General features: G+C 41.5%; 1 protein-coding gene across 2 annotated transcripts; it reads left to right on the forward strand.

Annotated features, from left to right (window-relative positions):
* Window positions 1–1,342: 1,342 nt before the first annotated feature.
* On the forward strand, window positions 1,343–21,332 carry LOC115178445 (solute carrier family 2, facilitated glucose transporter member 9). Of its 2 annotated transcripts, none has more exons than XM_029739627.1 (12): window positions 1,343–1,744; window positions 5,373–5,471; window positions 9,749–9,909; window positions 11,452–11,576; window positions 12,334–12,479; window positions 14,064–14,196; window positions 14,460–14,647; window positions 16,746–16,856; window positions 17,473–17,574; window positions 17,878–17,938; window positions 19,603–19,730; window positions 20,009–21,332. In XM_029739627.1, the coding sequence occupies exons 1-12, from the start codon at window positions 1,664–1,666 to the stop codon at window positions 20,252–20,254; spliced, it is 1,581 nt and encodes a 526-aa protein (XP_029595487.1). In that variant the 5' UTR covers window positions 1,343–1,663; the 3' UTR covers window positions 20,255–21,332. The 2 variants fall into 2 exon arrangements, with proteins under 2 accessions (XP_029595487.1, XP_029595488.1); XM_029739628.1 differs by having other exon boundaries at window positions 1,733–2,011.
* The last annotated feature ends 3,530 nt before the right edge of the window (window positions 21,333–24,862 follow it).

Consider the following 24,862-nt stretch of genomic DNA (forward strand, 5'->3'; position numbering starts at 1 on the left):
GTCACCAGCAAAGCACCCCCACACCATCATCCTCCTCCTCCTCCTCCATGTTTCACAGTGGGAACCACACATGCGGAGATCATCTGTTCACCTAGTCTGCATCTCACAAAGACACGGCTGTTGGAACCAAAAATCTTAAATTTGGACTCCAGAGCAAAGGACAGATTTCCACCGGTCTAATGTCCATTGCTCGGGTTTCTTGGCCGAAGCAAGTCTCTTCTTATTATTGGCATCCTGTAGTAGTGGTTTCTTTGCAGCAATTCAACCACGAAGGCCTGATTCACACAGTCTCCTCTGAACAGTTCATGTTGAGATGTGTCTATTACTTGAACTCCATGAAGCATTTATTTGGGCTGCAATCTGAGGTGCAGTTAACTGCCAATTTCTGAGGCTGGTAACTCTAATGAACTTATCCTCTGCGGCAGCGGTAACTCTGGGTCTTCCTTTCCTGTGGCGGTCCTCATGAGAGCCAGTTTCATCATAGCGCTTGATGGTTTTTGCGACTGCACTTAGAAACTTTCAGTTCTTGAAATGTTCCGGATTGACTGACCTTCACGCCTTATAGTAATGACGGACTGTCGTTTCTCTTTGCTTATTTGAGCTGTTCTTGCCATAATATGGACTTGGTCTTTTACCAAATAGGGCTATACCAACCCTACCTTGTCACAACACAACTGATTGGCTCAAACACATTAAGAAGGAAAGAAATTCCACAAATTAACTTTTAACAAGACACCTGTTAATTGAACCGCCTTCCAGGGGACTACCTCATTAAGCTGATTTTAGAATCTTAAGAGTGTGCAAAACTGTCATCAAGGCAAAGGGTGGCTAATTTGAAGAATCTCAAATATAAAACATATTTTGATTTGTTTAAGCCTTTTTTGGTTACTACATGATTCCATATGTGTTTTTTCATAGTTTGGATGTCTTCACTATTATTCTACAATGTAGACAATAGTAAAATAAACAAAAACCCTGCAATGAGTATGTGTCCAAACATTTGACTGGTACTGTACATGAATTGTGATATACTACTATACTGTTAGGAACACAAGCATTTCGCTAAACCCGCAGTAACATCTGCTAAATATGTGTATGTGACCAATAACATTTGATTTAATTTGACACATTAAATGATATGTATAATAGGCTAGCCTATCTACAATGTTTGTGAATCAGTGTGTCACGTATACTCCCTCTCCGGCCTCTAGGTCATCAGGCTGCTGATTATCCCACACACCTGCACCTCATGACACTCACCTGGACTCCATCACCTCCTTGATTATCTTCCCTATATCTGTCACTCCCCTTGGTTCTTTCCTCAGGGGTTATTGACTCTGTTTCATATTGGTGCATTGTTTGTGGTCATTTTAGTTATTACAACACGCACTCCCTGAGCTGGCTTCCTGACTCGCAGCACACTTGTTAGTGTCTACTGAATGACAATTTGAGAATGATGTATAGCCTAAATGTATGAAGGACATTGTAGAGTGTAGGCCTTTAATGGTGTTTTTCTTTTTTACAATAATACACTTTAGACTAGCAAGAAGCATTGTTGTCCTTTTAGGTCTTTTTTTCAATGCACTTATGAGTCTTACCTCCAGTCGGTTTTGGTCAGAAGGCTCTTAACACACTAAAGGAGGCAAAGCTGATTGAATTCACTATGGTAGTCGCCCTCGCCTCGGAGAGTCACGCTGACAACCATCATGTGACGGCCTGCAGTCTGTCAAGCAGAACCGAGGAGGTTGGTGTGGTACTGGGAGGGACCTGTAGGCTTTGCTCTGCGGATTGGTAGGCAGAAGCTTTCACAACTTCTCAATTATGTCGGTCATCAAAACCCGCCTCTTTCCACCCAAAATAACATGGATGCAGATGCCTGTGGTATAAAAAATATTGTAGGATTAACATTCCTTTCTCTTAAAACTGCAACGAAAACCCAGGGGAGCATTTATTGATGAGTTCATAGATGGCAGAGGAAGTGTTATTAGCAGAAGATGGGAAATATGTGGGGGTAAGTGTTGATTCTGGTTTAATAATTGGCTTATTGATGATTCCTCTAGATTTTTGTTTATTTCATACAAAGACTGACTAGATTTTCTTTCATCACTTTTCTAACATAGTTGTGCCTTCTCTACAAGTATGTCACTTTTTCCATTTTTATAGGGAATATGAGATCTTCAATGTGTAGTGTAACTGGCTTTCAATATATTTTTGATCCTTAAAAGCATGCTTGCCATTTCCCTTTGATGGCCATATATGGTAGGCTACAAATATGGCTTATATACAGTATGGCTTACTTTCAGATTTTATGTCTATGATGGCATGGCAAAGGTGTTGGCCTATTGTAGTGGACTTCAAACCCTAGCCCAATACACATTACTGTGCATGTGTTGTAGCCTACAGTACATTCAGCTGCGTGGTTTAAACCTCTCTGCATTCATCTCTCAGCCAGTGCCTTCAATTCACTAAGGAATGCAGCTCGTGTAGACCAGCTAAAGCATCAGAACATCTAAACTGCTGCAACTTTAGCTTATATGTGGATACCTAGTCACTGGGACTTTTAATGGAAACAAATGTGTTTTTTTAAGGTAGTTAAAGCCTCTTATGAACTTCAATACAAGCCACTGAATCCAGGCTTGTCAGAAGACTAGAGCGACCTATTGGATGTTACAATGCTGCATTGTCTCTTTTTGGCTGTTTTCATGTGTGGTTGTCTGTTAGTCTCTCCCGCTGGCCCTTTTAAAGATTGAATTAGGTTCCTAGGCTAGCCATGCTCCACTATGCCTCTTATTGTTCACCCTAACTTCTCTGAAATCAGGGCCTTGTCTGCCTGTTTGTTTTTACCATGATCGCAAGATAGAGGAAGCCTCAAAACTACGTGAGTGGTGTTTGAGTAATCTTTATAGGCAGTTTAGACAAGGACAGCTTTTGTTTTGGATTGAGCTCCATATCTGATCTGTTAGACTCAAAACATCCTGATGTAAATGTATTATGACCTCTATACGGAACTATAAAATGGCCCTGGGTACTTTGTTTACACGTCTATTCATATACTCAATACAAATATTAGTATATCTTCAGTGTTTGTAGCCATGCTATAGGCTGTACACCTGCTGTGGAGCTGTAGCCTATCATATCCAGATCATTATTTTAGCTCTTGTTGTACTATGCCTCCATTCACCCCCATACCTATAGTCCACAGCTGACTTTCCCAAAAGCAATATGGCAGCTTCTGTTGCTTTCTGCTGTACTCCTGGTGAGGTTTGGTTAAGTTTGGTTAGTAGGGTATAGTTAAATCCTCTCAGCTACTGACCCTGTGTACTGGGGGTGTCGGTTAAGCTGGCTGTGCTGGAATTCAGCATCTGGACAGGGGACTAAGTTCAGGCAGGGCTCCTGACTACTACACCACTCCCAGGAATACAATAACACAGTACTTCTACTTAGCCTAGTATGTCTCAGTTTATGCAGAGCCGTCATGCCCATTGGGGCACGGGCACGTGCCCCCTCAGATTTTTCCTGTTTTAAAATGACAAAATATATTTTTTGTTTTAATTTTGTGTTTCTCTGTAATGCTACTAGCCACCTAGATATGTTATGAAGTTGGCTTTAGCTAGCCCAGCTACAGTAGGTTCCCAACCTTATAGCTAGCTATCAAGAAGCCATTGCAGGCCATCAATCAAGTTCATGTAGTTAGCTTATATGCTGACACAAAGATTCTGGTAGTTATTGGTCCTAGTAGCCTACTCTGATTCTGTCCCACTCTGAATAATAGAATAGAGTTTGGCCTTGTAATGGGATTTTCTGTCAACTTTACATTTAGATTACATTTTTTTTAATTGAACTGTCAAGTTTGTCCATAACCAATTTTAGATGTTTATAGTTTTTACAACTTTTTTTTTATTTTTTTTTTAAACTTTTCCTCAAGCCTTTTCTTGCTACACCATGTTGGGAAAAAAACAAACACATGAAAATGTGTACAGTAATTCTGTATTTGGCAGGTGGTAGCTGAGTAGCTTCCAACTGATTCGAGGGTTGGACCAATTCCAGCAGGCTGACTAACCAGGGCTGTATTCATTCATGCAGATTAATAATAAAAAAGTTTTTCAACCGAGAAAGAAAACAAGTATTCTTATTGGACAAGTCCAGGTTGTCCCTCCCTTTTTCAATCCATTATCTTCTGTTTCGTGCCCAATGAACATGACCCAGGTCTGGCCAAGGTACAGTACAGCTCTCTGATGTATTAAATGCTTGTGCATGCAAAATCATGTACTAATCTCATAATTCCATACTAATCCGGCCACAGATAGAATTGAAATGGACCATTTCGGACTCTGACACCCGTATACACTATGCTGTCATTGTATAGTGGCACTAATCTCGGCACCCAAATCTTGCATGCCAGCCAGCTACTCGATTTGTCACAAGTCTATCACAAGGCTATAGCAACACACTTTGTGGCAGCAGTTGTTGTTAAAGTAGCCTAGTAGCAGTAAAAGTTGTGTACTTCACTTAATAATTGCTTGCATTGCAGATATGTTTATCCAGAACTGATCTATGACGTGTAACCTACAGTTTAATGCTCATATCAATAATACTATACTGTAAGCGTTGTAGTGTAGCTACATTCAGGTTAGCTTCCCTATGAAAACTGGTTCTGTACATCACAGAAAGCTGTTATGTTGACAGGTTGATTTTAAATCATCATTAAGCATAATGAACTATGGTTATGTATGTTTTCTATTGAAATGCCCAATGACCTGTTTTTGTAGTATTTACAGTCAGTTTGTACTGTTCTCTCCAACACTTAGGCCTACACCACATGACTCCATTAATGAAACGATCATAGATATATGGGTCAGAAATTGTGCTATCTAGAACCTAAAGTGCTTATTCTGCTGTCCCCATTGGAGAACCCTTTGAAGAACCCCTTTTGGTTCCAGGTAGAACCCTTTTGGGTGCCGTGTAGGACCCTTTCCACAGAGGGGTCTACATGGAACCCAAAAGGGTTCTACCTGGAACCAAAAAGGATTATCCTATTGGGACAGCCAAATAATCCTTTTGGATCTCTTTTTTTCTAAGAGTGTATTTAGGACCCTGAGTTTTACCTGATAACCAGGGCCTAGGGGTTTTCCTGGTCAGTATGTGCTCAGAAAAAGCCCTGGTCATATTGTATGATCAAATTATCCAATTGTTATCAGATGTCTTGAATGTTTCTCATCAAGTTTTGCAGTGTTCCTATTTCCTACAGGTGTAGGATCTTAATTTGACTAGTTTCTCACATCAGGAAATAATCCTGGAGCAACAGGATGATCAAATGAAGACCCTACACCTGTATAGCATCTCCTAATGTTGTCATCTTTTCCTTCCTCTAGTCTCTCACCAAGTCGCTGCTGGCCGTGGCTTTCCTGGCCTCGTTCGGTAGCTCCATGCTCTATGGCTACAACCTGGCCGTGGTCAACTCTCCTGCAGAGGTAGGAGGCACCATAGTAATGCAGTAAGACATTGCAGGCCCACATGCACTGAAATGGTTGTGAATAGGGAAATATACAATTTCAGTGAGATGCATACAGTCAACAGGAATAGGCCTATTGTGAATATACAGACTCCATGACAGAACCTATTGTGAATATACAGACTCCATGACAGAACCTATCCTTTTATAAGTACATATGTACTGTAGTTAGTGGAATATAACATAGGAGCTACACAAACTAAGACACCATATGTATTGTATAGGTTTACCACCATGAGTATTCTGTTCACGCCGTGTTACTACTCTCTTCGCATCTAAAGTCATGGGAGTAGTGTAAAATTGCTGATCTGGGGTCATTTTTGCATTTTCCCCACTATTGGTTAACGTTTACATTAGGGGAGGGGAAGCTGATCCTACGTCTGTACCCAGGGGAAACTTCACCCGTGAGCCGAGCCATGAGTCTTGTCGCCTGATTTCCTGGTTGTGGTAGATTTTTTTTTTTTGACCTGGATGGTTGAACCGGTTCAGTGTGAACTGTGTCAATTCAGTCAGCCATGGTAAATCAGCCTCACATTAGACCGTGTTACTTCCACAATGGGAACGGTTGACGTTGTAAGGCCTGCTACTGCAGAGCTTTTCCATCTTAGACTTGGATAGGGATCTCATAAGCTAAATTGATTTAAGGGAGACAAAATGGCGGCATAAAAACATAACACACAATGGCCGTTGACGTGCACTTCCATAGACAATATAATCGCACATTTCCACAGCGACTATTGGTATTAGAATCTGAAGTTGAATCAGCCCAGTGTCTCTGGGTTAGAGATGACGGTGATGAGTATGACGTGTCTCTTGTCTAACTCCCATTAGACAGCTCTGCAAGCGCTATGAATTTTAATGTTCTCCCGTTACGGCCAAAAAAAAAAAAAGGTCTAAGTAAAAATGTACAAGCAACATTTTCGGCACCTCCAATATATTCAGCTGACTTCTGACTTCTGCATCGCATTAATGAGTGATTTACATTGGCGGTGACGAATAGGCATTTTTCGGTTGCTTGTACATAAAAAAAAAAAAAAGTTTTTATTGTCACACAGTGAATTTTGAGTTTTTACAGGGTCAGCCATAGTAGATTTTCACCTTTTCGGCTCAGGTATTAGAACCAGCGACCTTTTGTTTACTGGCCCAACACTCGAACCGCTAGGCTACCCACCGCTGGCCGCTTGCAGAGCTGTCTAATGGGAGTTTGAATCGGAGTTTCCTGGGCGTTAAAGAAGAGACGCATCATACTCATCTCTAACCCACAGACACCTGGGCAAATCAGGCCATACAGGACGCATTGTTGCACGGTAAGATGAGTGAAAATGCTACCACCTCCCTGTCTCAAGGATACCTGATGTTACTGTTCTTCTTGTTGTTGATGATGATGATGATGACAGGGTTGTTTTCTTTAGTGATGGATATTGCAATGTTTTTCATTTCAATCCCATTGTCAAATCTGTCCACGCCCTCTTTTTACAGCCATTTTAGGAATGTTTATCGATTACATCCCTGTCACACAATCCCCTGCTCCAATTGTTGGTTCCCTCCTTTCATTGTCCTTGCTTCAAATTCCACAGTGCACATGCAGTATAATTTGAAATTTGCACGGCTCCAAAACACAACCTAGTCTTTCACATCTGGAAAACAAGCAGGATAAACTGGCCGACACTACACCAACAAATCTTTTGGCACTAATGTGGAAGTCATGTGGGGAATCAGGACCATCAATGACCTTCTTTCCTGCCAAATGGGTTGTCACGAGACTGTAGTGTCCATTCACAGACCTGGGTTCAAATACGATTTGAAATCTTTCAAATACTTTGCCCGCTTGTTTTACTCTACCCGGATTGTCAGATGAGTGAGTTTAGCACTTTTGGAACTATTCTATTGGTTACATTGTGCCAGGCAAGCTCAATCAAGCCCAGCTTACGTGTTTGAAATGATTTCGAATAGTATTTGAACCCAGGTCTGTCTCTTCCACTGAGAGTTGTATTCTGCTGCTATGTTTCAGCTAAGGCTAGGGAGAGGCAGAGAAAATGAATTAATGACATAATAGTAACACCACGCTGATTCTGAGACAATAACGTCATTAGAGAAGGAGAGGCCAGTATTAGAAAGAGGACAGGAAAGGAGGACCTGGAATTGAATTTTAGCCGTGAACTGAGAGGTACACTCTAAGAAAAAAAGGGTTCCAAAAAAGTTATTTGGCTGTCCCCATAGGAGAACTCTTTTTGGTTCCAGGTAGAACCCTCTGTAGAAAGGGTTCTACATGGAACCTAAAATGGTTCTACCTGCAACCAGAAATAATTTTTCTAAGGGTTATTTTATGGGGACAGCCAAAGAACCTTTTTAGGCTCTAGATAGCCCCCCCCCCCAAGTGTATAGTCACATGGAAGACTAGGATGTGGTCTATTTGACTTCATAATGTGTAATTTTTCCCCAAAAGGGAGAGGATTCATTCTTTCTCCTACATTATGATCCAAAAACCCTCCAATGACTCATTTTGAAAAAATGTGTCATCTGCTTTATCAAAGGGCCAGCTAAAGGATATCTGCCCGTCTGTTTTAAAGGGAGAGCACCCAAACAAGTGTTCTGTGATCAACACTTTGGTGGTACTGTACATGACGTGTACATGACGATTCACCTATACAGTATGCTGCATGGATTTTTGGAACAGCATTATGTGCAAACCTCAAACATCATTTGTGTTACTTTAAATAAGGAAGTGGAGTGACATATATCTGTCAGTATACTGTACATTAGGCTATGAGCTCACTAATCGGATTTGACTTCAACTTACAGCCAAGTGATTTAAGTCATTAACTCAATGAGTCTGTAATGGTTACCTTATTCTCTGGCCCTTTCTGACCTCTGTTCTGATGTCAGATGACAGCGTTTAAGCCCCCATTGTCATAATTGTATTATAGTGCATAGCCAGGCGTACAGTGCATTCGGAAAGTATTCAGACCCCTTGGCTTTTTCCACATTTTATGTTACAGCCTTATTCTAAAATTGATTAAATAAATACAAATTCTCATCAATCTACAAACGATACCCCATAATGACAAAGCAAAAATTGTTTTTTAGAAGTCTTTAGAAATCTATTAAAAATGTTTCAATAAAAATACCTTAAGTATTCAGACACTTTACTCAGTACTTTGTTGAAGAACCTTTGGCAGTGATTACACCCTCGAGTCTTTTGGGGTGCTGTATCATAATAAAATGTGGAAAAAGGGAAGGTCTGAATACTTTCCGAATGCACTGTGTATATACCTGCTCTGAAATTGAGAGAAAATAGATTTTCCTTCATAATCTCTCTTAAAAGCGAACGAAAACGCTACAGACAAATATAACGATGCCAAAAGACACATGTAAATAGTTAGAAAATAAAGGCCTGGGTATTGTCTGTTGATCCCATCACTTCTAGACTCTATTGTCTTTATGACTTATCTACATTCTACCCTTTCTCCTTCTCTTCGCCTCACTCAGACTGAAAAACAGCTTCTATGTACCATCTCAAGGCCCTCAGACTGAAAAACAGCTTCTATGTACCATCTCAAGGCCCTCAGACTGAAAAACAGCTTCTATGTACCATCTCAAGGCCCTCAGACTGAAAAACAGCTTCTATGTACCATCTCAAGGCCCTCAGACTGAAAAACAGCTTCTATTTACCATCTCAAGGCCATCAGACTGAAAAACAGCTTCTATGTACCATCTCAAGGCCATCAGACTGCTAAACAGCAATCAGTAACTCAGAAAGGCTGCTACCTACTTTGAGACCCAATCACTGGCCACTTTAATGAATGGATCATTAGTCACTTTAAACAATGCCACTCTAAATAACGCCAGTTTAATAATGTTTACATATCTTACATTACTCATATCACATGTATATACTGTATTTTATACCATCTATTGCACCTTGCCTATGCCGCTCGGCCATCGCTTATCCATATACTTACATGTACATATTCTCATTCACCCCTTTAGATTTGTGTGTATTAGGTAGTTGATGGGGAATTGTTAGATATTACTGCACTGTCGAAACTACACGCGCAAGCATCTCGCTACACTCGCATTAACATCTGCTAACCATGTGTATGTGACCAATAAAATGTGATTTGACGAAGCAGCTTTAGAACCAGACAATGGTGTCTGCTTCTAGCAATTTCTTCTGACTTGACATGGTATCTACGGTATGTTTGACTCTTCCTCCCTCTCTTCCTCCTCTCCCAGTACATCAAGGCATTCTATAACCAGACGATGGTAGCAAGGACCGGGACGGGTCTGGACGACAAGAAGCTTACGTTGTTCTACTCCGTCACCGTGTCTGTGTTTGCCATCGGGGGCATGGCGGGCAGCCTCATGGTGGGCATACTAGTCACCAGATTTGGAAGGTAAGACTTAGCCCCAAGTCTTAGACTTGCCCCTCCAGCCATAAATAACGTCATTGACATAATGAAAAGCATGAGCTGGCGCACACCCAGAGAAAATGATTTAGTGTAGTGGTGCTGACTAACAGAATAAACTGTAAGCTATGGAAATAAAGAGTTGAACCGTCCATATCTATAACCTCCCAGTCATTTATTTGGTTAAAAAAAAAACACGAACGTTGCACCATCACTGTGCCTTCTTCAGGGTAATGTCATGAATGCTTGAACCAGGTTATGTAGACAAACAGTGCAATTACGTGGTCGCAATATTGAAGATGGCTTAATGAGATCTGACCTGCCCACTCAGACACTCTTCACACCCATTCCAAATGGGAACTACACATGTGGATCATGTGCACAGTGCAATAGCACTACAAAACATCCTTCTTCAGACACCCACATACAGGTCGAAAGATCCCTGTTGGGAGTATCATCTCATGCAAGACCAAGGGAGTAGTCCATCACCTGTACATGTGGGGAAGCCTACGTAGGACAAACGAAAAGACAATTAAAACCACGCATAGCTGAACACCGCAGCTCAATCAGGTGTAAGAACACTGACTATCCTGTAGCAGCTCACTTTGTTGAAGCTAACCATCCCATCTCCTCAAATACACAGGTATTGAGCATGTTGCTCTACCAAGGAGAGGAGGTAACATGGAGATCCTACTACTACAGAGGGAGGTTACCCAATCAATTACTGGGAGGTTATACATATGGAGTGTGCGACTGTTTTTATAACGTCATTGACATAACGTCATTGACTGATCAGTAAACAACTAAATGACAGTCACATTCGTCTCTGACCACTCTTGTTGGTGCAAGTGCCTCAATGTCTACACCCCCTTGAACTTTTTTCACATTTTGCTGCCTTAAAATTCAATCTAAAAATGGATTAAAATATATTTTCCTATAGATCGACACAACCTACTCCACATTTTCAAAGTGGAAGAAAGTTATAGAACATTTTATGGAAGCACCTTTGGCAGCCATTACAGCTGTGAATCATTTAGAAAAAGATTCTGTCTACTTTGCACAACTCTTAGGAGAACATATTGTATATTCCTTGTTTTTGGTCAAAATTGCTCAAGCTCATTAAATTTGGTTGGGAATCATTGATGGGCAGCAATATTCAAACCTTGAGTAAGTTGTTTAGATGTGTATAGAAAAAAAGGCAGCAGAATGTGAAAAAAGTTCAAGGTGTGTACAATTTCTACAGGCACTGTAATGTCAATATAACTAATGTCAAGGATTTTTGTGAAAATGGGGGGAAAGGAAAAGAAGTCAATGGAAAACTGGTCAAACATCAAACTATTGATTTACTCTGTAGAAAAGGATATATGTTGGAAATCATTCAGACATTTATGCATACTTACGCTACATCTCTTTGCATTACAAGACCTTACATTTAAATTCGGTGTGATGATATTGTACTTCCAGTATGTTGAAGCCAATGGTTTAAGGTTTGTAGAAGGTTTCTCAGGCTGCTTGTCCTGCTGTCTACAGGAAAGGGACCCTGGTGAGAATCACATGTCTGGTGTTTATAGCTGGAGCCTTCATGGGCTTCAGCAGGACCTTCGGCTCTCCAGAGATGATCATTGTTGGACGCTTCATCACAGGGGTACACTCAGGTAATGCAACAGAGAATAATACCATTATGTCCGACCGTCCTTAACATGTTAAGGATGAGGAAACACTATTTGAGGGGGTAATCATAAGGCATTCATAACACATACTGTATGTAACTTGACACCTGACGCAAGTATGGATAGGCATCTCTCTCTACCGCACCTGCTGTCTCGACCTCTGAATGCTCGGCTATGAAAGCCAACTGACATTTACTCCTGAGGTACTGACCTGTTGCACCCTGTACAATCACTGTGATTATTATTTGACCCTGGTGGTCATTTATGAACGTTTGAACATCTTGAACGATCTAGCCTTAATGACCGTGTACTCTTATCTCCATCCGGCACAGCCAGAAGGGGACTGGCCACCCCTCAGAGCCTGATTCCTCTTGGTTTCTTCCTAGGGAGTTTTTCCTAGCCACCGTGCTTCTACATCTGCATTGCTTGCTGTTTGGAGTTTTAGGCTGGGTTTTCGCTGATGTAAAAAGGGCTTTAAATGAATACATTTGATATATGCATTTCTGTGTGTTGGGTTTTACTTATCTGAATGAATCAGGGCTTCTTTCTGTTGCTCTACAACACTGAGCTCTTATCAGCAACAATGCTAGCTGTAGGGGTAACTGCTAATACTGAACCTGATCTGTGTAATGTCCATATCCACCTCCCTCCAGGTATCTCTCTGAGTGTGGTGCAAATGTACCTGGGGGAGATGGCACCTAAGAACCTCTATGACCTCTCACCTCTGTTCCCCTCCCTCCAGGTATCTCTCTGAGTGTGGTACCTATGTACCTGGGGGAGATAGCACCTAAGAACCTGCGAGGCTTCCTGGGCCTCGTGCCTAGCATCTTTATCTGTCTAGGAGTCTTCATCGCTCAGATCCTGGGTCTACATGAACTACTGGGAAAGGTGCAGTAAAATCTTATCCTTAATATCTGAGTTCATAGTTAATCTTCTTTGTTGGTCTTTTCTTTGGCGTAAATAGATAGAGCTTTTGGTGAGGTAAAGACAAACGAAATGTAACCTCTTAAACGCTGACGCCCTCTGGTGGTATTTTCTAAACCTCGCATAATATTGTATACTACCCTCATAAAGTACATTTCGAATTTCCAAACTATAAATCCTACAATCACATGCTAAGAACTGTGTGATTCCGATAAAGGTGAAAAAAATGTGACTAAGACAGAGCCCGAGATGCAGCAGGCCTAAACCCCTTGAAATGTACATTATTTAATTTTTTTCCGTTTTTTTCTTCACGGAGGGGGGGAGGAATAAGACATGAAAGGCTTGAAATAAAATGTCACCAATTACTGTTCCCAAAAAATATGTATATATTTTAAATAATGGTGACACTCTAAACATGCACACATTTCCATAGGAACACAGCCATTTTAAAAGCGTAGGGCTTGTGCAAAGTTCCATGCCTTCATTTTTCGTATTGCAGGAATTATATGCATATGAAGAGAAAGATGAAGTCTATACCTATCCATTGATGTAAATGTATCCCCTGTCTGATTCCTAGTTCGTGCACTAGATACGAGAACACATGACGTCTCATGGCCACATGAAACCAGTTGCGGCTGGTTAGGGTAGTGAGTCACTGTTCCAAAATGGCTGAACGGATTTTCAAATCTGACATCTTAAAATTAACCTAGCAATCAAAAATAAGACACAAACAAGTGAAGAAACGTCTAAATTATTTTCCCATTCACTATTCCTATTGTAAATGAGAGTTAAGGATGCATGTGGAGGATGCATACAAGGTAATGTGGATAGAGAAAGAAATTCATTGCTTTATATTGACCATCAGGGTGTATCCTTTCCATGCATACTAAATGTTTGCACTTTTGGTGACTTGACCTACATTGCATACTCTTTGAATATGTCCATGATATATGGCCTTTATGGGGGGCGGTGGTGGGGGGGAGAGATTCTTATGACATTGCCAGCAGTAAGATTTTAGTTCAATTTCCAAAAAGACAATGGCTATGTCTTTCAAATGATATGTCACTCTATTTTCAGACCTATTTATTTATAAAAGAAATGTGGGGGGTAGTACCCCCCCAAACTTTCCGGGCCCTGTACTGGGCCCAAATCAACTGCTCAGTTTAACAGAATCAACTCACCCTGTGACGTGCTGGTGAGGCCTAAACATTGGAGGTATATTAAAAGTACTCTGCAATGAGAGAAGAGTATGTGACATTCATTTTATTCAAGACTTTTCTTTGGAGAAATGATATCCTCCTCTCAAGGCAGAACTATCAAGGAATGTGATCTGAATAAATTTGCAGTGTGTCCCAGTTCTACAGTAATCAGATCAGTCAATAGTGTCGACCCACGTGGTAGACTCATCTTTTACGGTCTCCATTCAGCAGACTATTTGGCTGCTTTTTATTCCAGAGTTCCTACCTTCAAACATTTTATCTTTTTTTTAAGAAACTCATATTGACATCTTGCTGACCCTATATCCTTTGGCCTCTAACCCCTCAACAGGAAGAGCACTGGCCCCTCTTCCTGTCTCTTGTGGTGATCCCCACCATGTTCCAGCTGATGCTGTTGCCATGGTTCCCAGAGAGCCCGCGGTACCTGCTAATAGAGAAGAGGAATGTCCACGCCACCATCACAGGTGAGGAGGCTCCGTCCATTAGGAGGATGTAGTTGATAGTTTTTTCTTTTCTTGGCACATAGAGTAGACTGTAAAAGACCTGAATTGCTATTGTAAGGAGTATTATACGGAGAGATGCATATTTTCTGTTTGTTCGTTTTTTGGGGGAAAGCTGTAACCACAGACCAATACAACAAAGACTGGTATTTCAATACTGTCCATACGGTATACAACCCTAGCTGTGCTGTACTCACCAGTCTAGTAAAGTGAAATTCTCTCCCCAGCTCTGAAGTGGTACCGGTCCAAAGTGAACATCCAGGCAGAGATCGAGGAGATGCAGGAGGAGCAGCGGTCCATGTCCTCGGACCAGACAGTGTCGGTCATCGGTCTGCTGAAGGACCGGAGCGTCCGATGGCAGGTCATCACTATAGTGGTGGTCAATATCGGCATGCAGCTGTCTGGTATCGACGCGGTGGGTCTGTGTGTGTTTGTCCATACATTCATGCATACATGCAGGAGAGAGTATGTCCCTGTGTGTGGATACACCCTATGCCCCTATCACCACCACCACTATATATTACAGCCTCACTTAGAACAAAGCAGGGGCATGACTCATTACTGTACAATACACCCTAGACACACACACACACACACACTGGTCCTCATTACTGTACAATACACACACACACACACACACACACTGGTCCTCATTACTGTACAATACACCCTAGACACACACACACACACACACACACACTGGTCCTCATTACTGTACAATACACCCTAGACACACACACACACACACACACACACTGGTCCTCATTACACACACACACACTGGTCCTCATTACTGTACAATACACACACACACTGGTCCTCATTACTGTACAATACACACACACTGGTCCTCATTACTGTACAATACACACACACACACACTGGTCTTCATTACTGTACAATACACACACACACACACACTGGTCTTCATTACTGTACAATACACACACACACACTGGTCCTCCTACTGTACAATACACACACACTGGTCCTCCTACTGTACAATACACACACACACTGGTCCTCACTACTGTACAATACGCACACACACTGGTCCTCACTACTGTACAATACGCACACACACTGGTCCTCACTACTGTACAATACGCACACACACTGGTCCTCACTACTGTACAATACGCACACACACTGGTCCTCATTACTGTACAATACGCACACACACTGGTCCTCATTACTGTACAATACGCACACACACACACTGGTCCTCATTACTGTACAATACGCACACTGGTCCTCATTACTGTACAATACGCACACTGGTCCTCATTACTGTACAATACGCACACTGGTCCTCATTACTGTACAATACGCACACTGGTCCTCATTACTGTACAATACGCACACTGGTCCTCATTACTGTACAATACACACACTGGTCCTCATTACTGTACAATACACACTGGTCCTCATTACTGTACAATACACACACTGGTCCTCATTACTGTACAATACACACACTGGTCCTCATTACTGTACAATACACACACTGGTCCTCATTACTGTACAATACACACACTGGTCCTCATTACTGTACAATACACACACTGGTCCTCATTACTGTACAATACACACACCGGTCCTCATTACTGTACAATACACACACACACACACTGGTCGTAGTGACATGGGCCCTTGGCCCTTCAGCACCATGTGGATAAGCACTCGTGTACATGGTCTCATGCTGCTCCCCATTTCACAGCACGGCCACGCTATGCTGCTTTCTACTGTCCCAGCTGTTCCAGACACGGAGCACAACAGTTCTAACGGGATGTCAAAGAACCCCAATGTCCACCTTTTTAAATTCCGAGGAGGTCTTTACAACCCATTTCCTGCTTGGTAATACTAGATTCTAGAAGTCCAATCAGAATTCTACACAGGGACGGGCAAATACCAGTGTGTGGATGTAACATATATATATATATATATATATATATATATATATATATATATATATATATATATTTCCATGAGTGGGTGGAAAAATCCATGTATGTGTATGAATGGTTACTGAAACCAACTATGTGTGCATTTCATCTACTTTTCCTGATCTTGTCTGTATTAGAGGATGTGTGTTGTAGTGAAGTATGACGAATGAGAACGACATTCATTCATTTCACTGGGAATACTATAAGCCAACGTTGACATGCTGGACCACAGCATTGATTAAATATATCTGATTTGACAGATGGGATTTAGGATGGTCATGACAGCAATTATGATGAATCAGCCATGAATAATAAGAGCTTCAGAATGACCATTAGCTGAACGTTGCATATTTGTTTAGCCAGGTTAAAACAGACGGTCATGTTTAATATGTACACTCAGTTACTAATGTTGCTGTCGATGAGGTAAGCGCTGTACAGCCCGGAACACTGAACAATGGAGTATTCAAAGAACAATGCAACAAAGATGTAGTCCTACAGTATGTGTAGTCAACAATGTACATGTTCACTACTCAGTTCAGCTACTGATCTACAGCTCTCTCTCTTCAGATCTGGTTCTATACCAACACCATCTTTGAGAACGCAGGTATCCCAGTCCCTCAGATCCAGTACACCACGGTTGGAACCGGAGCCATCGAGGTTATCGCTGGATGCGTAGGGGTAAGCAAGCTGTCATTGGATTACTGTGAGCACAACAGCTGAGCATGCTAGCTAAGCCTGGTTCACCAGACTGTAAACTGCTCTCATAGGTGAGTGAAGCATTCAGTCTGGTTTAACCAGGCTAACATTAGCTAGCCTACTCTAGTCTGAGGTGTTATTATTGTCTGGTGGTAATACTCACTTCCACACTCCTTTTGGACAAGCCTGTACCTTAGCTATAAGGCCCTCAGGAACTGTTAAGCATATCCACTGAGATACTATAGTCAAACCACAGCTATATTATATACAGTAAATGATGTATACATTCTATACAGTACAGCTCTGGTTTAGACCGTGTCTGTCCCAAATGGCACACTATTTCCTATACATCCCCCTTTGGGCCCTGGTCAAAAGTAGTGCACTATAAAGGAAACGGGGTGTCATTTGGGATGCATCCCATGACTACAGTTTCTAAAGAGACATATAGGTCAGTGGACATACTACTGGGTGCTGAGCTATTTCAAGAAACACAGTCTCTGGGTAGCAGTTGGCCATTTTTCCCATGCAGCAGCATAACATTGACATGTTAAGTCGTTGGCCAATAGATATAACTTGTTCTCCTCTGTCCCGCCTCCAGTGCTTCACCATTGAACGGCTGGGAAGAAGACCTCTGATGATTGGTGGATTCACCTTCATGGGAATTTGCTGTGCAGGGATCACACTCTCCCTCATGTTCCAGGTATGTTCATCTACCCATGAATCTTCCTCTATAGACACAGGTCTAGGATCAGTTCACCAGACCTGGAATTCTGCATTTTCTGTGAAGAGAATCTGATTTCAGGTCAGTTTATAGAAGAACAATGCAATCTTCATTACTATTAGTCTGAATCGTGCAGACTCTCTTTGTTGTTAGTTACTGTCTGTGTCTTTGACTGTCTCTTTAATGAGTATAATCAGTAACCAGTCAGTCTATTTGTAATGTAATGACTGTCCATGGTCTCTGATAATGACTGTCCTATGCTTCCATTCGCTGCCCATTAAGTCCCACTACATCAGTGTTGCCTGTGTGGTGGGGATCATCGCTGGCTTCTGTATAGGACCAGGTAAGACATCTACCCTGGTGGTCTGCTTGTTGGTTTATCTCTGTCTCTGTTTCTGTTTCTCTGCTTCAAAACAAGGTTCTATACTCAGGATGTATATCTCTCTCAATAGAAGAGTGGGTACTTCCTCTTTTAGCACAAGGGGCTATAATGCTACTCTAAGAAGTACATTAAAGTTATTTAGCAGATGCTGTGATCCAGAGAGACTATGGTTAAGTGTCTTTCTCAAGGACACATCAACAGATTTTTCACCAAGTTGGCTCAGGGATTCGAACCAGAAACATTACAGTTACTGACCCAATACTCTTAACCTCTAGGATACCTATAGCACTTTGAACATTCCACTTTTTCCAATAGACACAGCCTATTTTCTAACTAGGAAACACTGCTCTCTGGTGGTGGAATATAGAAGTGCTCTAGGAAAGGCAGCCAAAACTCCCCCGCTGTTTACCCAACAAAAATACCTACTCTATTGCATTTCATTAATCCACTAAATGAGGAAATCCTAATTGCCACGGTAACAGGAACATCCATTCTTACACCCATTTGTTTGGGGCTCGTCGGCTGAACGCAACAGTTTATTAGAATGTTGATGGTGGCTATAAGCATGATGAATTAGACCAACACTAGTTTACATCATGTAATCCGTCAAGCAGGCAAAATCCATACATCAAGCTCAGATGAGGATTTTCTGTTTGCCGCAATTAGCTTTTCAATGGCTCATTGTTCATAATGAATATTTTGGTGTGTGTGATGAATATGCCTCCTTGAGACACAAACTTCCATAAACAATGTGAAGGAGCTCATACTTAGTACTGCAGATGTAGACAAATTGCAGAGCCCTACTTATTGACTATATTATCAAGCCTTCTCCCCATGTCATTATCATGCTCAAATAATGAGGACTTAACTTGACACGTTCATTAGGCTTTTACTAATGTATTATTCCTCATTCATAATATCTCTCATTTCTAACCATGATGAATTAGATATTAGGAGCAATGAAACCGTCTATAGATTCTACATATTATAGAGTTAACGTTTTGAGATACAGATGTAGAACCTTAATTTGATCACTCTTTTGTTGCAGAGAATTTTCAGATGAGCTTCGTGACTTACATAAGTTCACAGAAAACCCACACTAACACATGGTTATATTAACAATATTGTACTTTTCATGTAGCCTACTTTTGGCCAGCTAATAGCCTAACCACCAATCAGGCAATATAATGGACTAAATGTTCAAATCCTGTTGCTGCAGGATTATTTGGCTGTGACAATACGGATCAAATTAAGATCATCTGTCTTACATCGATGGAATATAATGGTGGTTTCAATCCTCAATGTACTATCCTTACTCTAATGTCTTGCTGTTATCAATATCAGTGGGTTGATAGTTTTGCCCAACTTCACATGTGACTATAACTAGTAGCCAATGATGTGATTCTATCATGGCTTGAAAAGTATATTTTTGTAGACTATGGCGATGTTCACACATTCTGATATTTGTTTCACTAATTGTTCTTTTGACCAATCAGATCTTATCACATCAGATCTTTTTCATGAGTTGATCTGATTGGTCAAAGTGGAAAAATGATCAGAGTTGGGTTGCCTGTCTAAATGCAGCCAATGTGTCTCATTGTCTGTGTGTCTCTGTCCCTGTGTAGCTGGAGTACCCTTCCTGATTACAGCAGAGCTGTTTAAACAGTCCCATCGTCCGGCTGCCTACACCGTGGCTGGATGCCTCAACTGGCTGTCCAACTTCACCATCGGCTTTGTCTTCCCCTTCCTACAGGTCAGAACTACTGGACTATAATTACTCCTGTACACACGTTTTACCGCTGTATGTTGGCATTTTAGTCGTGCCTTTTTCGCGACAGCTCTCAATCCAGCTCCCTATTCCCTCAAACTCATCTGTAGTAGTAAAGCAGTAGTATATCGGTAGTATAGTAGCAAATGTTTTTATTAAATAAGTGCCATCGTCTGAAGATCCAATTCGCATTGTGTTCTGTTACTGTTCCCTCTAATAATCAATTCAATTCATTCAACAAACTCACTCTCTCCACCCCCCAGATGTCGGCAGGGGCCTACTGCTATCTGGTGTTCTTCGGTGTGTGCATGGCAGTGGCGGTCTACGTCTTCTTCATCGTCCCCGAGACCAAGAACAAGACATTTGTGGAGATCAGCCAGATGTTTGCGGCCAGGAACGGCATGCTGGAGGAGGAGAGCAGCGAACTGGGCATCGCTAAAAACCTCAAACTAGCCAAGACGAACGGCTATGGTGCCGTCGACCTGGAGTACGAAGTGATAGAGAAGTAAAGAAGAGGAAAGGGGGAGAGAGTGACAGACGTCAGTAGTCTAAAGGTGTCTCCCCTCGTCATCTGTACTGATCTGAAAACACCCCACTGGGCACAAACGTCAGTTAAACATGTATTTTTGATTTCCATTTGGTTGAGTTGTCCACTAACGTGAAGTCAATGTGAAATCAACATAAAATATCACCATGCCATTGGCTTTAGGTTAAAAGTTAGTTGAAAAAAAGCCAAAATTCCCTTCTTGCAAATCCAATTACTTTCCCACATTGATTCAACGTCATCACACTGAATTTATTTGTTAAAATAATGTGGAAACAACGTTGATTCAACCAGTTTTTGCCCAGTGGGACGGAATAGGTGAAAGCAATGTGTTGGAAGTGCAGACAAAGTCCACCAATAACTGGGCAGGGAAAAGCAAAGGAAAAATCATCTATTTCGATTCATTGTTCAGTATTTAATTTCGTTCTTCTTCTGAATCTGTGTTCATGGTTTACAGACACCTGTGTCAGTCTACCTTTACAAAACCCCTTATGTAAGAGCTCTAGGATAGTGTGTGAGGATGTGTGGTGTTTAACATTTCCTCAATGGCGTCTACGTTTATGTCCATATCTATGTAAATGAAAGATTTCTGTCAAATGTTATCTCCATACCGTTCCAAAATGTATCATTTAATGTTACCAGTTGTACAGTAACCTACATTGACTCTATGTATTGTTTGGAAGTCAACACATCTACAACCATTAGACTTCACTCTCCTCTCCGTGAATCAATCTGGCTGAAAACCTTTCCTACAATGTACAGTATGGAGGATGTATTTATTTATTGACACAGCGACAGTATCATCATATGAATGCAGTATCTGACTTTACCATTTTCCTGATCACTGGTTTTGACAGAAAATGAGGCCTGTCCACATGTGAATGGTATAGTTTTAGAAACATTATCAGGTGTTATGCCTTAACATATTCATAGCACATTCTAAGGTGCTATGATCCCTTATAAGGCTTCATAACAAGGTGCTCCAAGTGTTACTGTTTGCTCATGTTTACCTTGCTTAGCTGAAGAGAGAACCAATAACTTGAGCTTGCTTGTTTGTTTTGTTCTTCTCTCTTTTGCGAAAGAGAGTTTGTAAATGTGGCTACTGTAGTAGTCATTCCATATTCCGAGGCAGGATAAGTTATATATCGTACATGTTAAACAGATCTGCACAAGAAAGTGTGTAGGAGGATATATACAGTATACACTGAGTGTACAAAACATTAGGAACACCTTCCTAATATTGAGTTGAACCCTCTTTTGCCATCAGAACAAGCCTCAATTCGGGGGGGCAAGGACTCTACAAGGTGTCGAAAGCGTTCCACATGGATGCTGGCCCATGTTGATCTAATGCTTCCCACAGTTGTGTCAAGTTGTCTGGATGTCCTTTGGGTGGTGGACCATTGTTGATACACACAGGAAACTGTTGAGTGTTAAAAAAAAATAGCAGCGTTGCAGTTCTTGACACACTCAAACCGGGGCGCCTGGCACCTACTACCATACGCGCCTGGCACCTACTACCACCTACTACTATTTACCAGGTCAGTCTATGTCATGGAAAGAGCAGGTGTCCTTAATGTTTTGTACACTCAGTCTATATCGTACGTTATATTGTACCTAGAATAATAGTGAAGACATCAAAACTGTGAAATAACACATATGGAATCATGTAGTAACCAAAAAAGTGTTAAATACCCTTTGCCTTGATGACAGCTTTGCACACTCTAGGCATTCTCTCAACCAGCCTCATGAGGTAGTCACCTGGAATGCATTTAATTTAACAGGTGTGCCTTGTTAATTTGTGGAATATAGGTGTGTCCAAACTTTTGACTGGTACTGTATATATTTATACTGTGCCTTGCGAAAGTATTCAACCCCCTTGGCATTTTTCCTATTTTGTTGCGTTACAACCTGTAATAGTCAAAATTGGTGAAGTGAAATGAAAAAAATTACATGTTTAAATTTTTTTAAATACATTTAAAAAAAACAAAGGTGGTGTGTGCTTATGTATTCACCCCCTTTCCTATGAAGACCCGAAATAAGATCTGGTGCAACCAATGACCTTAAGAAGTCACATAATTACTTGTTACTAAGTTCACCTGTGTGCAATCTAAGTGTCATATAATCTGTCACATGATCTCAGTATATATACACCTGTTCTGAAAGGCCCCAGAGTCTGCAACACCACTAAGCAAGGGGCACCACCAAGTAAGCGGCACTATGAAGACCAAGGAGCTCTTCAAACAGGTCAGGGACAAAGTGTGGAGAAGTACAGATCAGGGTTGGGTTCTAAAAAAATATCTGAAACTTTGAACATCCCACAGAGCACCATTAAATCCATTATTAAACAATTGAAAGAATATGGCACCACAACAAACCTGCCAAGACAGGGCCGCCCACAAGAACTCACAGACCAGGCAAGGAGGGCATTAATCAGAGAGGCAACAAAGAGACCAAAGACAACCCTGAAGGAGCTGCAAAGCTCCACAGCGGAGATTGTAGTATCTGTCCATAGGACCACTTTAAGCCGTACACTCCACAGAGCTGGGCTTTACGGAAGAATGACCAGAAAAAAGCCATTGCTTAAAGAAAAAAATAAGCAAACACGTTTGGTGTTTGCCAAAAGGCATGTGGGAGACTCCTCAAACATATGGAAGAAGGTACTCTGGTCAGAGGAGACTAAAATTGAGCTTTTTGGCTGTCTAGGAAAACGCTATGTCTGGCGCAAACCCAACATCTCTCATCACCCCGAGAACACCATCCCGACAGTGAAGCATGGTGGTGGCAGCGTCATGCTGTGGGGATGTTTTTCATCAGCAGGGACTGGGAAACTGGTCAGAATTGAAGGAATGATGGATGGCGCTAAATACAAGGAACTTCTTGAGGGAAACCTGTTTGTCTTCCAGAGATTTGAGAGTGAAATCTGTGGTATGACTTAAAGATTGCTGTACACCAGCGGAACCCATCCAACTTGAAAGAGCTGGAGCAGTTTTGCCTTGAAGAATGGGCAAAAATCCCAGTGGCTAGATGTGCCAAGCTTATAGAGACATACCCCTAGAGACTTGCAGCTGTAATTGCTGCAAAAGGTGGCTTTACAATGAATTGACTGGGGGGGGGGGTGAATAGTTATGCACGTTCAAGTTATTGTTTCACAATAAAAAATATTTTGCATCTTCAAAGTGGTAGGCATGTTGTGTAAATCAAATCATACAACCCCCCCCCCCCCCAAAATCAATTTTAATTCCAAGTTGTAAGGTAACAAAATAGGAAAAATGCCAAGGGGGGTGAATACTTTCGCAAGCCGCTGTACATACGCTCGGAGCAATCAAAGTAGCTGTATAGACTTGTTTAGAATCATTGTATTCACATTTGGAATATTTTAATGTGTCTTTAACTATTGCTGCAACATCTATTGTATATTGTAGAGGGTTGAGTAAAAAGTCTGTTGTCGTTTTGTTTTCAAATGTATGTAAATTATATGAATAAATATGCTTGAACATGTTTCCTGTCTTTGGTTATGGTGCATCATGGTGTTATCATATTTTTCAGCCCTGACAAGTCACAATATACATCATATTTTACGTTTGGGTAGTCAAACAGGCAAGATCAGACACAACCTTCATCATGACTAGGGCAGTGTCCCAAACGCCACCCTATTCCCTATGTAGCGCAATACTTTTGAACAGGGCCCACTCCACTGCTCTAGACTACATATACAATAGTGGTTGCTCTGTTAAACTTCCATGAACTGCACTTCTAATCTGGTAGGCTACAACCATTTGAGGTGTTGTGTGCACAAATTCTTAGCTGTTACCCCCAAAAAGTGGCGGGAGAACGCTTTGTTGTTGTTTAAGTCCCAGATTACCCCTTTAAATCATATCTTTAGGTAAGGTGAACTTCTCCCTCCTGTAAACATCTTCACAGAACTACCTCAAACATTATATTCAGCCGCGCACAGGCCTGTTTTCTACAACCATTTTCAAGCAAAGGTCTTGTGACAGTCCACTGTGAGGTATTGTCACACAGCCTGGTGTAATGGAGCATTATGGTGGATCAGATGATGGGAAATGAAATGGTGCTGCTCCCTGTCTCTCTAACCCCTAGGCTGCTGCTTCCATCTGCACACACAGCCCCTGCAGACGGGCCGGGGAACCGCCGACTGGGGCCGCAATGGAGACGTGCTGTCAAGCGTCTGACTGAGTCTCTCAACAGAGAAAAATAGAGAAGTAGTTGACAAAATGCCACATCTGCTTTGTTTGGGATTTGAAAGTTAAACTCAATGTCATGGTTTTCAGAATGTGTTGTTTTGAATTGGAGGTGGTTCTAAGGTCAGAGGTGAGAGCAAGGTCATTGGTGATGTGTGTTAAAATATAGAGTGATGGTAGTTTTGTTGCTGGCTGGAAGTAAAGTAATTGATTGCGTTTACACAACGTTATTGTCATTTAAAATGATGCACACGCACACACTGTCCAGTCCATACCACAGCTGAATTAACGCTTGCTTCTAGAATACTGCGTCTAATTCCTAGCCCTGCCCTCCTCGCTCTCCTCAGCCTCGTCCCTATTGGCTGTTACTG

Source organism: Salmo trutta, chromosome 38 (assembly GCF_901001165.1).
Source record: "Salmo trutta chromosome 38, fSalTru1.1, whole genome shotgun sequence".
In the NCBI taxonomy this organism is placed as follows: domain Eukaryota; kingdom Metazoa; phylum Chordata; class Actinopteri; order Salmoniformes; family Salmonidae; genus Salmo; species Salmo trutta.

What these genes read in the sequence shown, in the direction of transcription:
- LOC115178445 (XM_029739627.1), top strand. Translation starts at nt 1,664, where the DNA reads ATGGTAGTCGCCCTCGCCTCGGAGAGTCACGCTGACAACCATCATGTG. An exon ending in CATCACAGGGGTACACTCAG is followed by an intron (nt 11,577 to 12,333) that starts GTAATGCAACAG and finishes CCCTCCCTCCAG; the next exon opens with GTATCTCTCTGAGTGTGGTA. An exon ending in TGGCTTCTGTATAGGACCAG is followed by an intron (nt 17,939 to 19,602) that starts GTAAGACATCTA and finishes GTCCCTGTGTAG; the next exon opens with CTGGAGTACCCTTCCTGATT.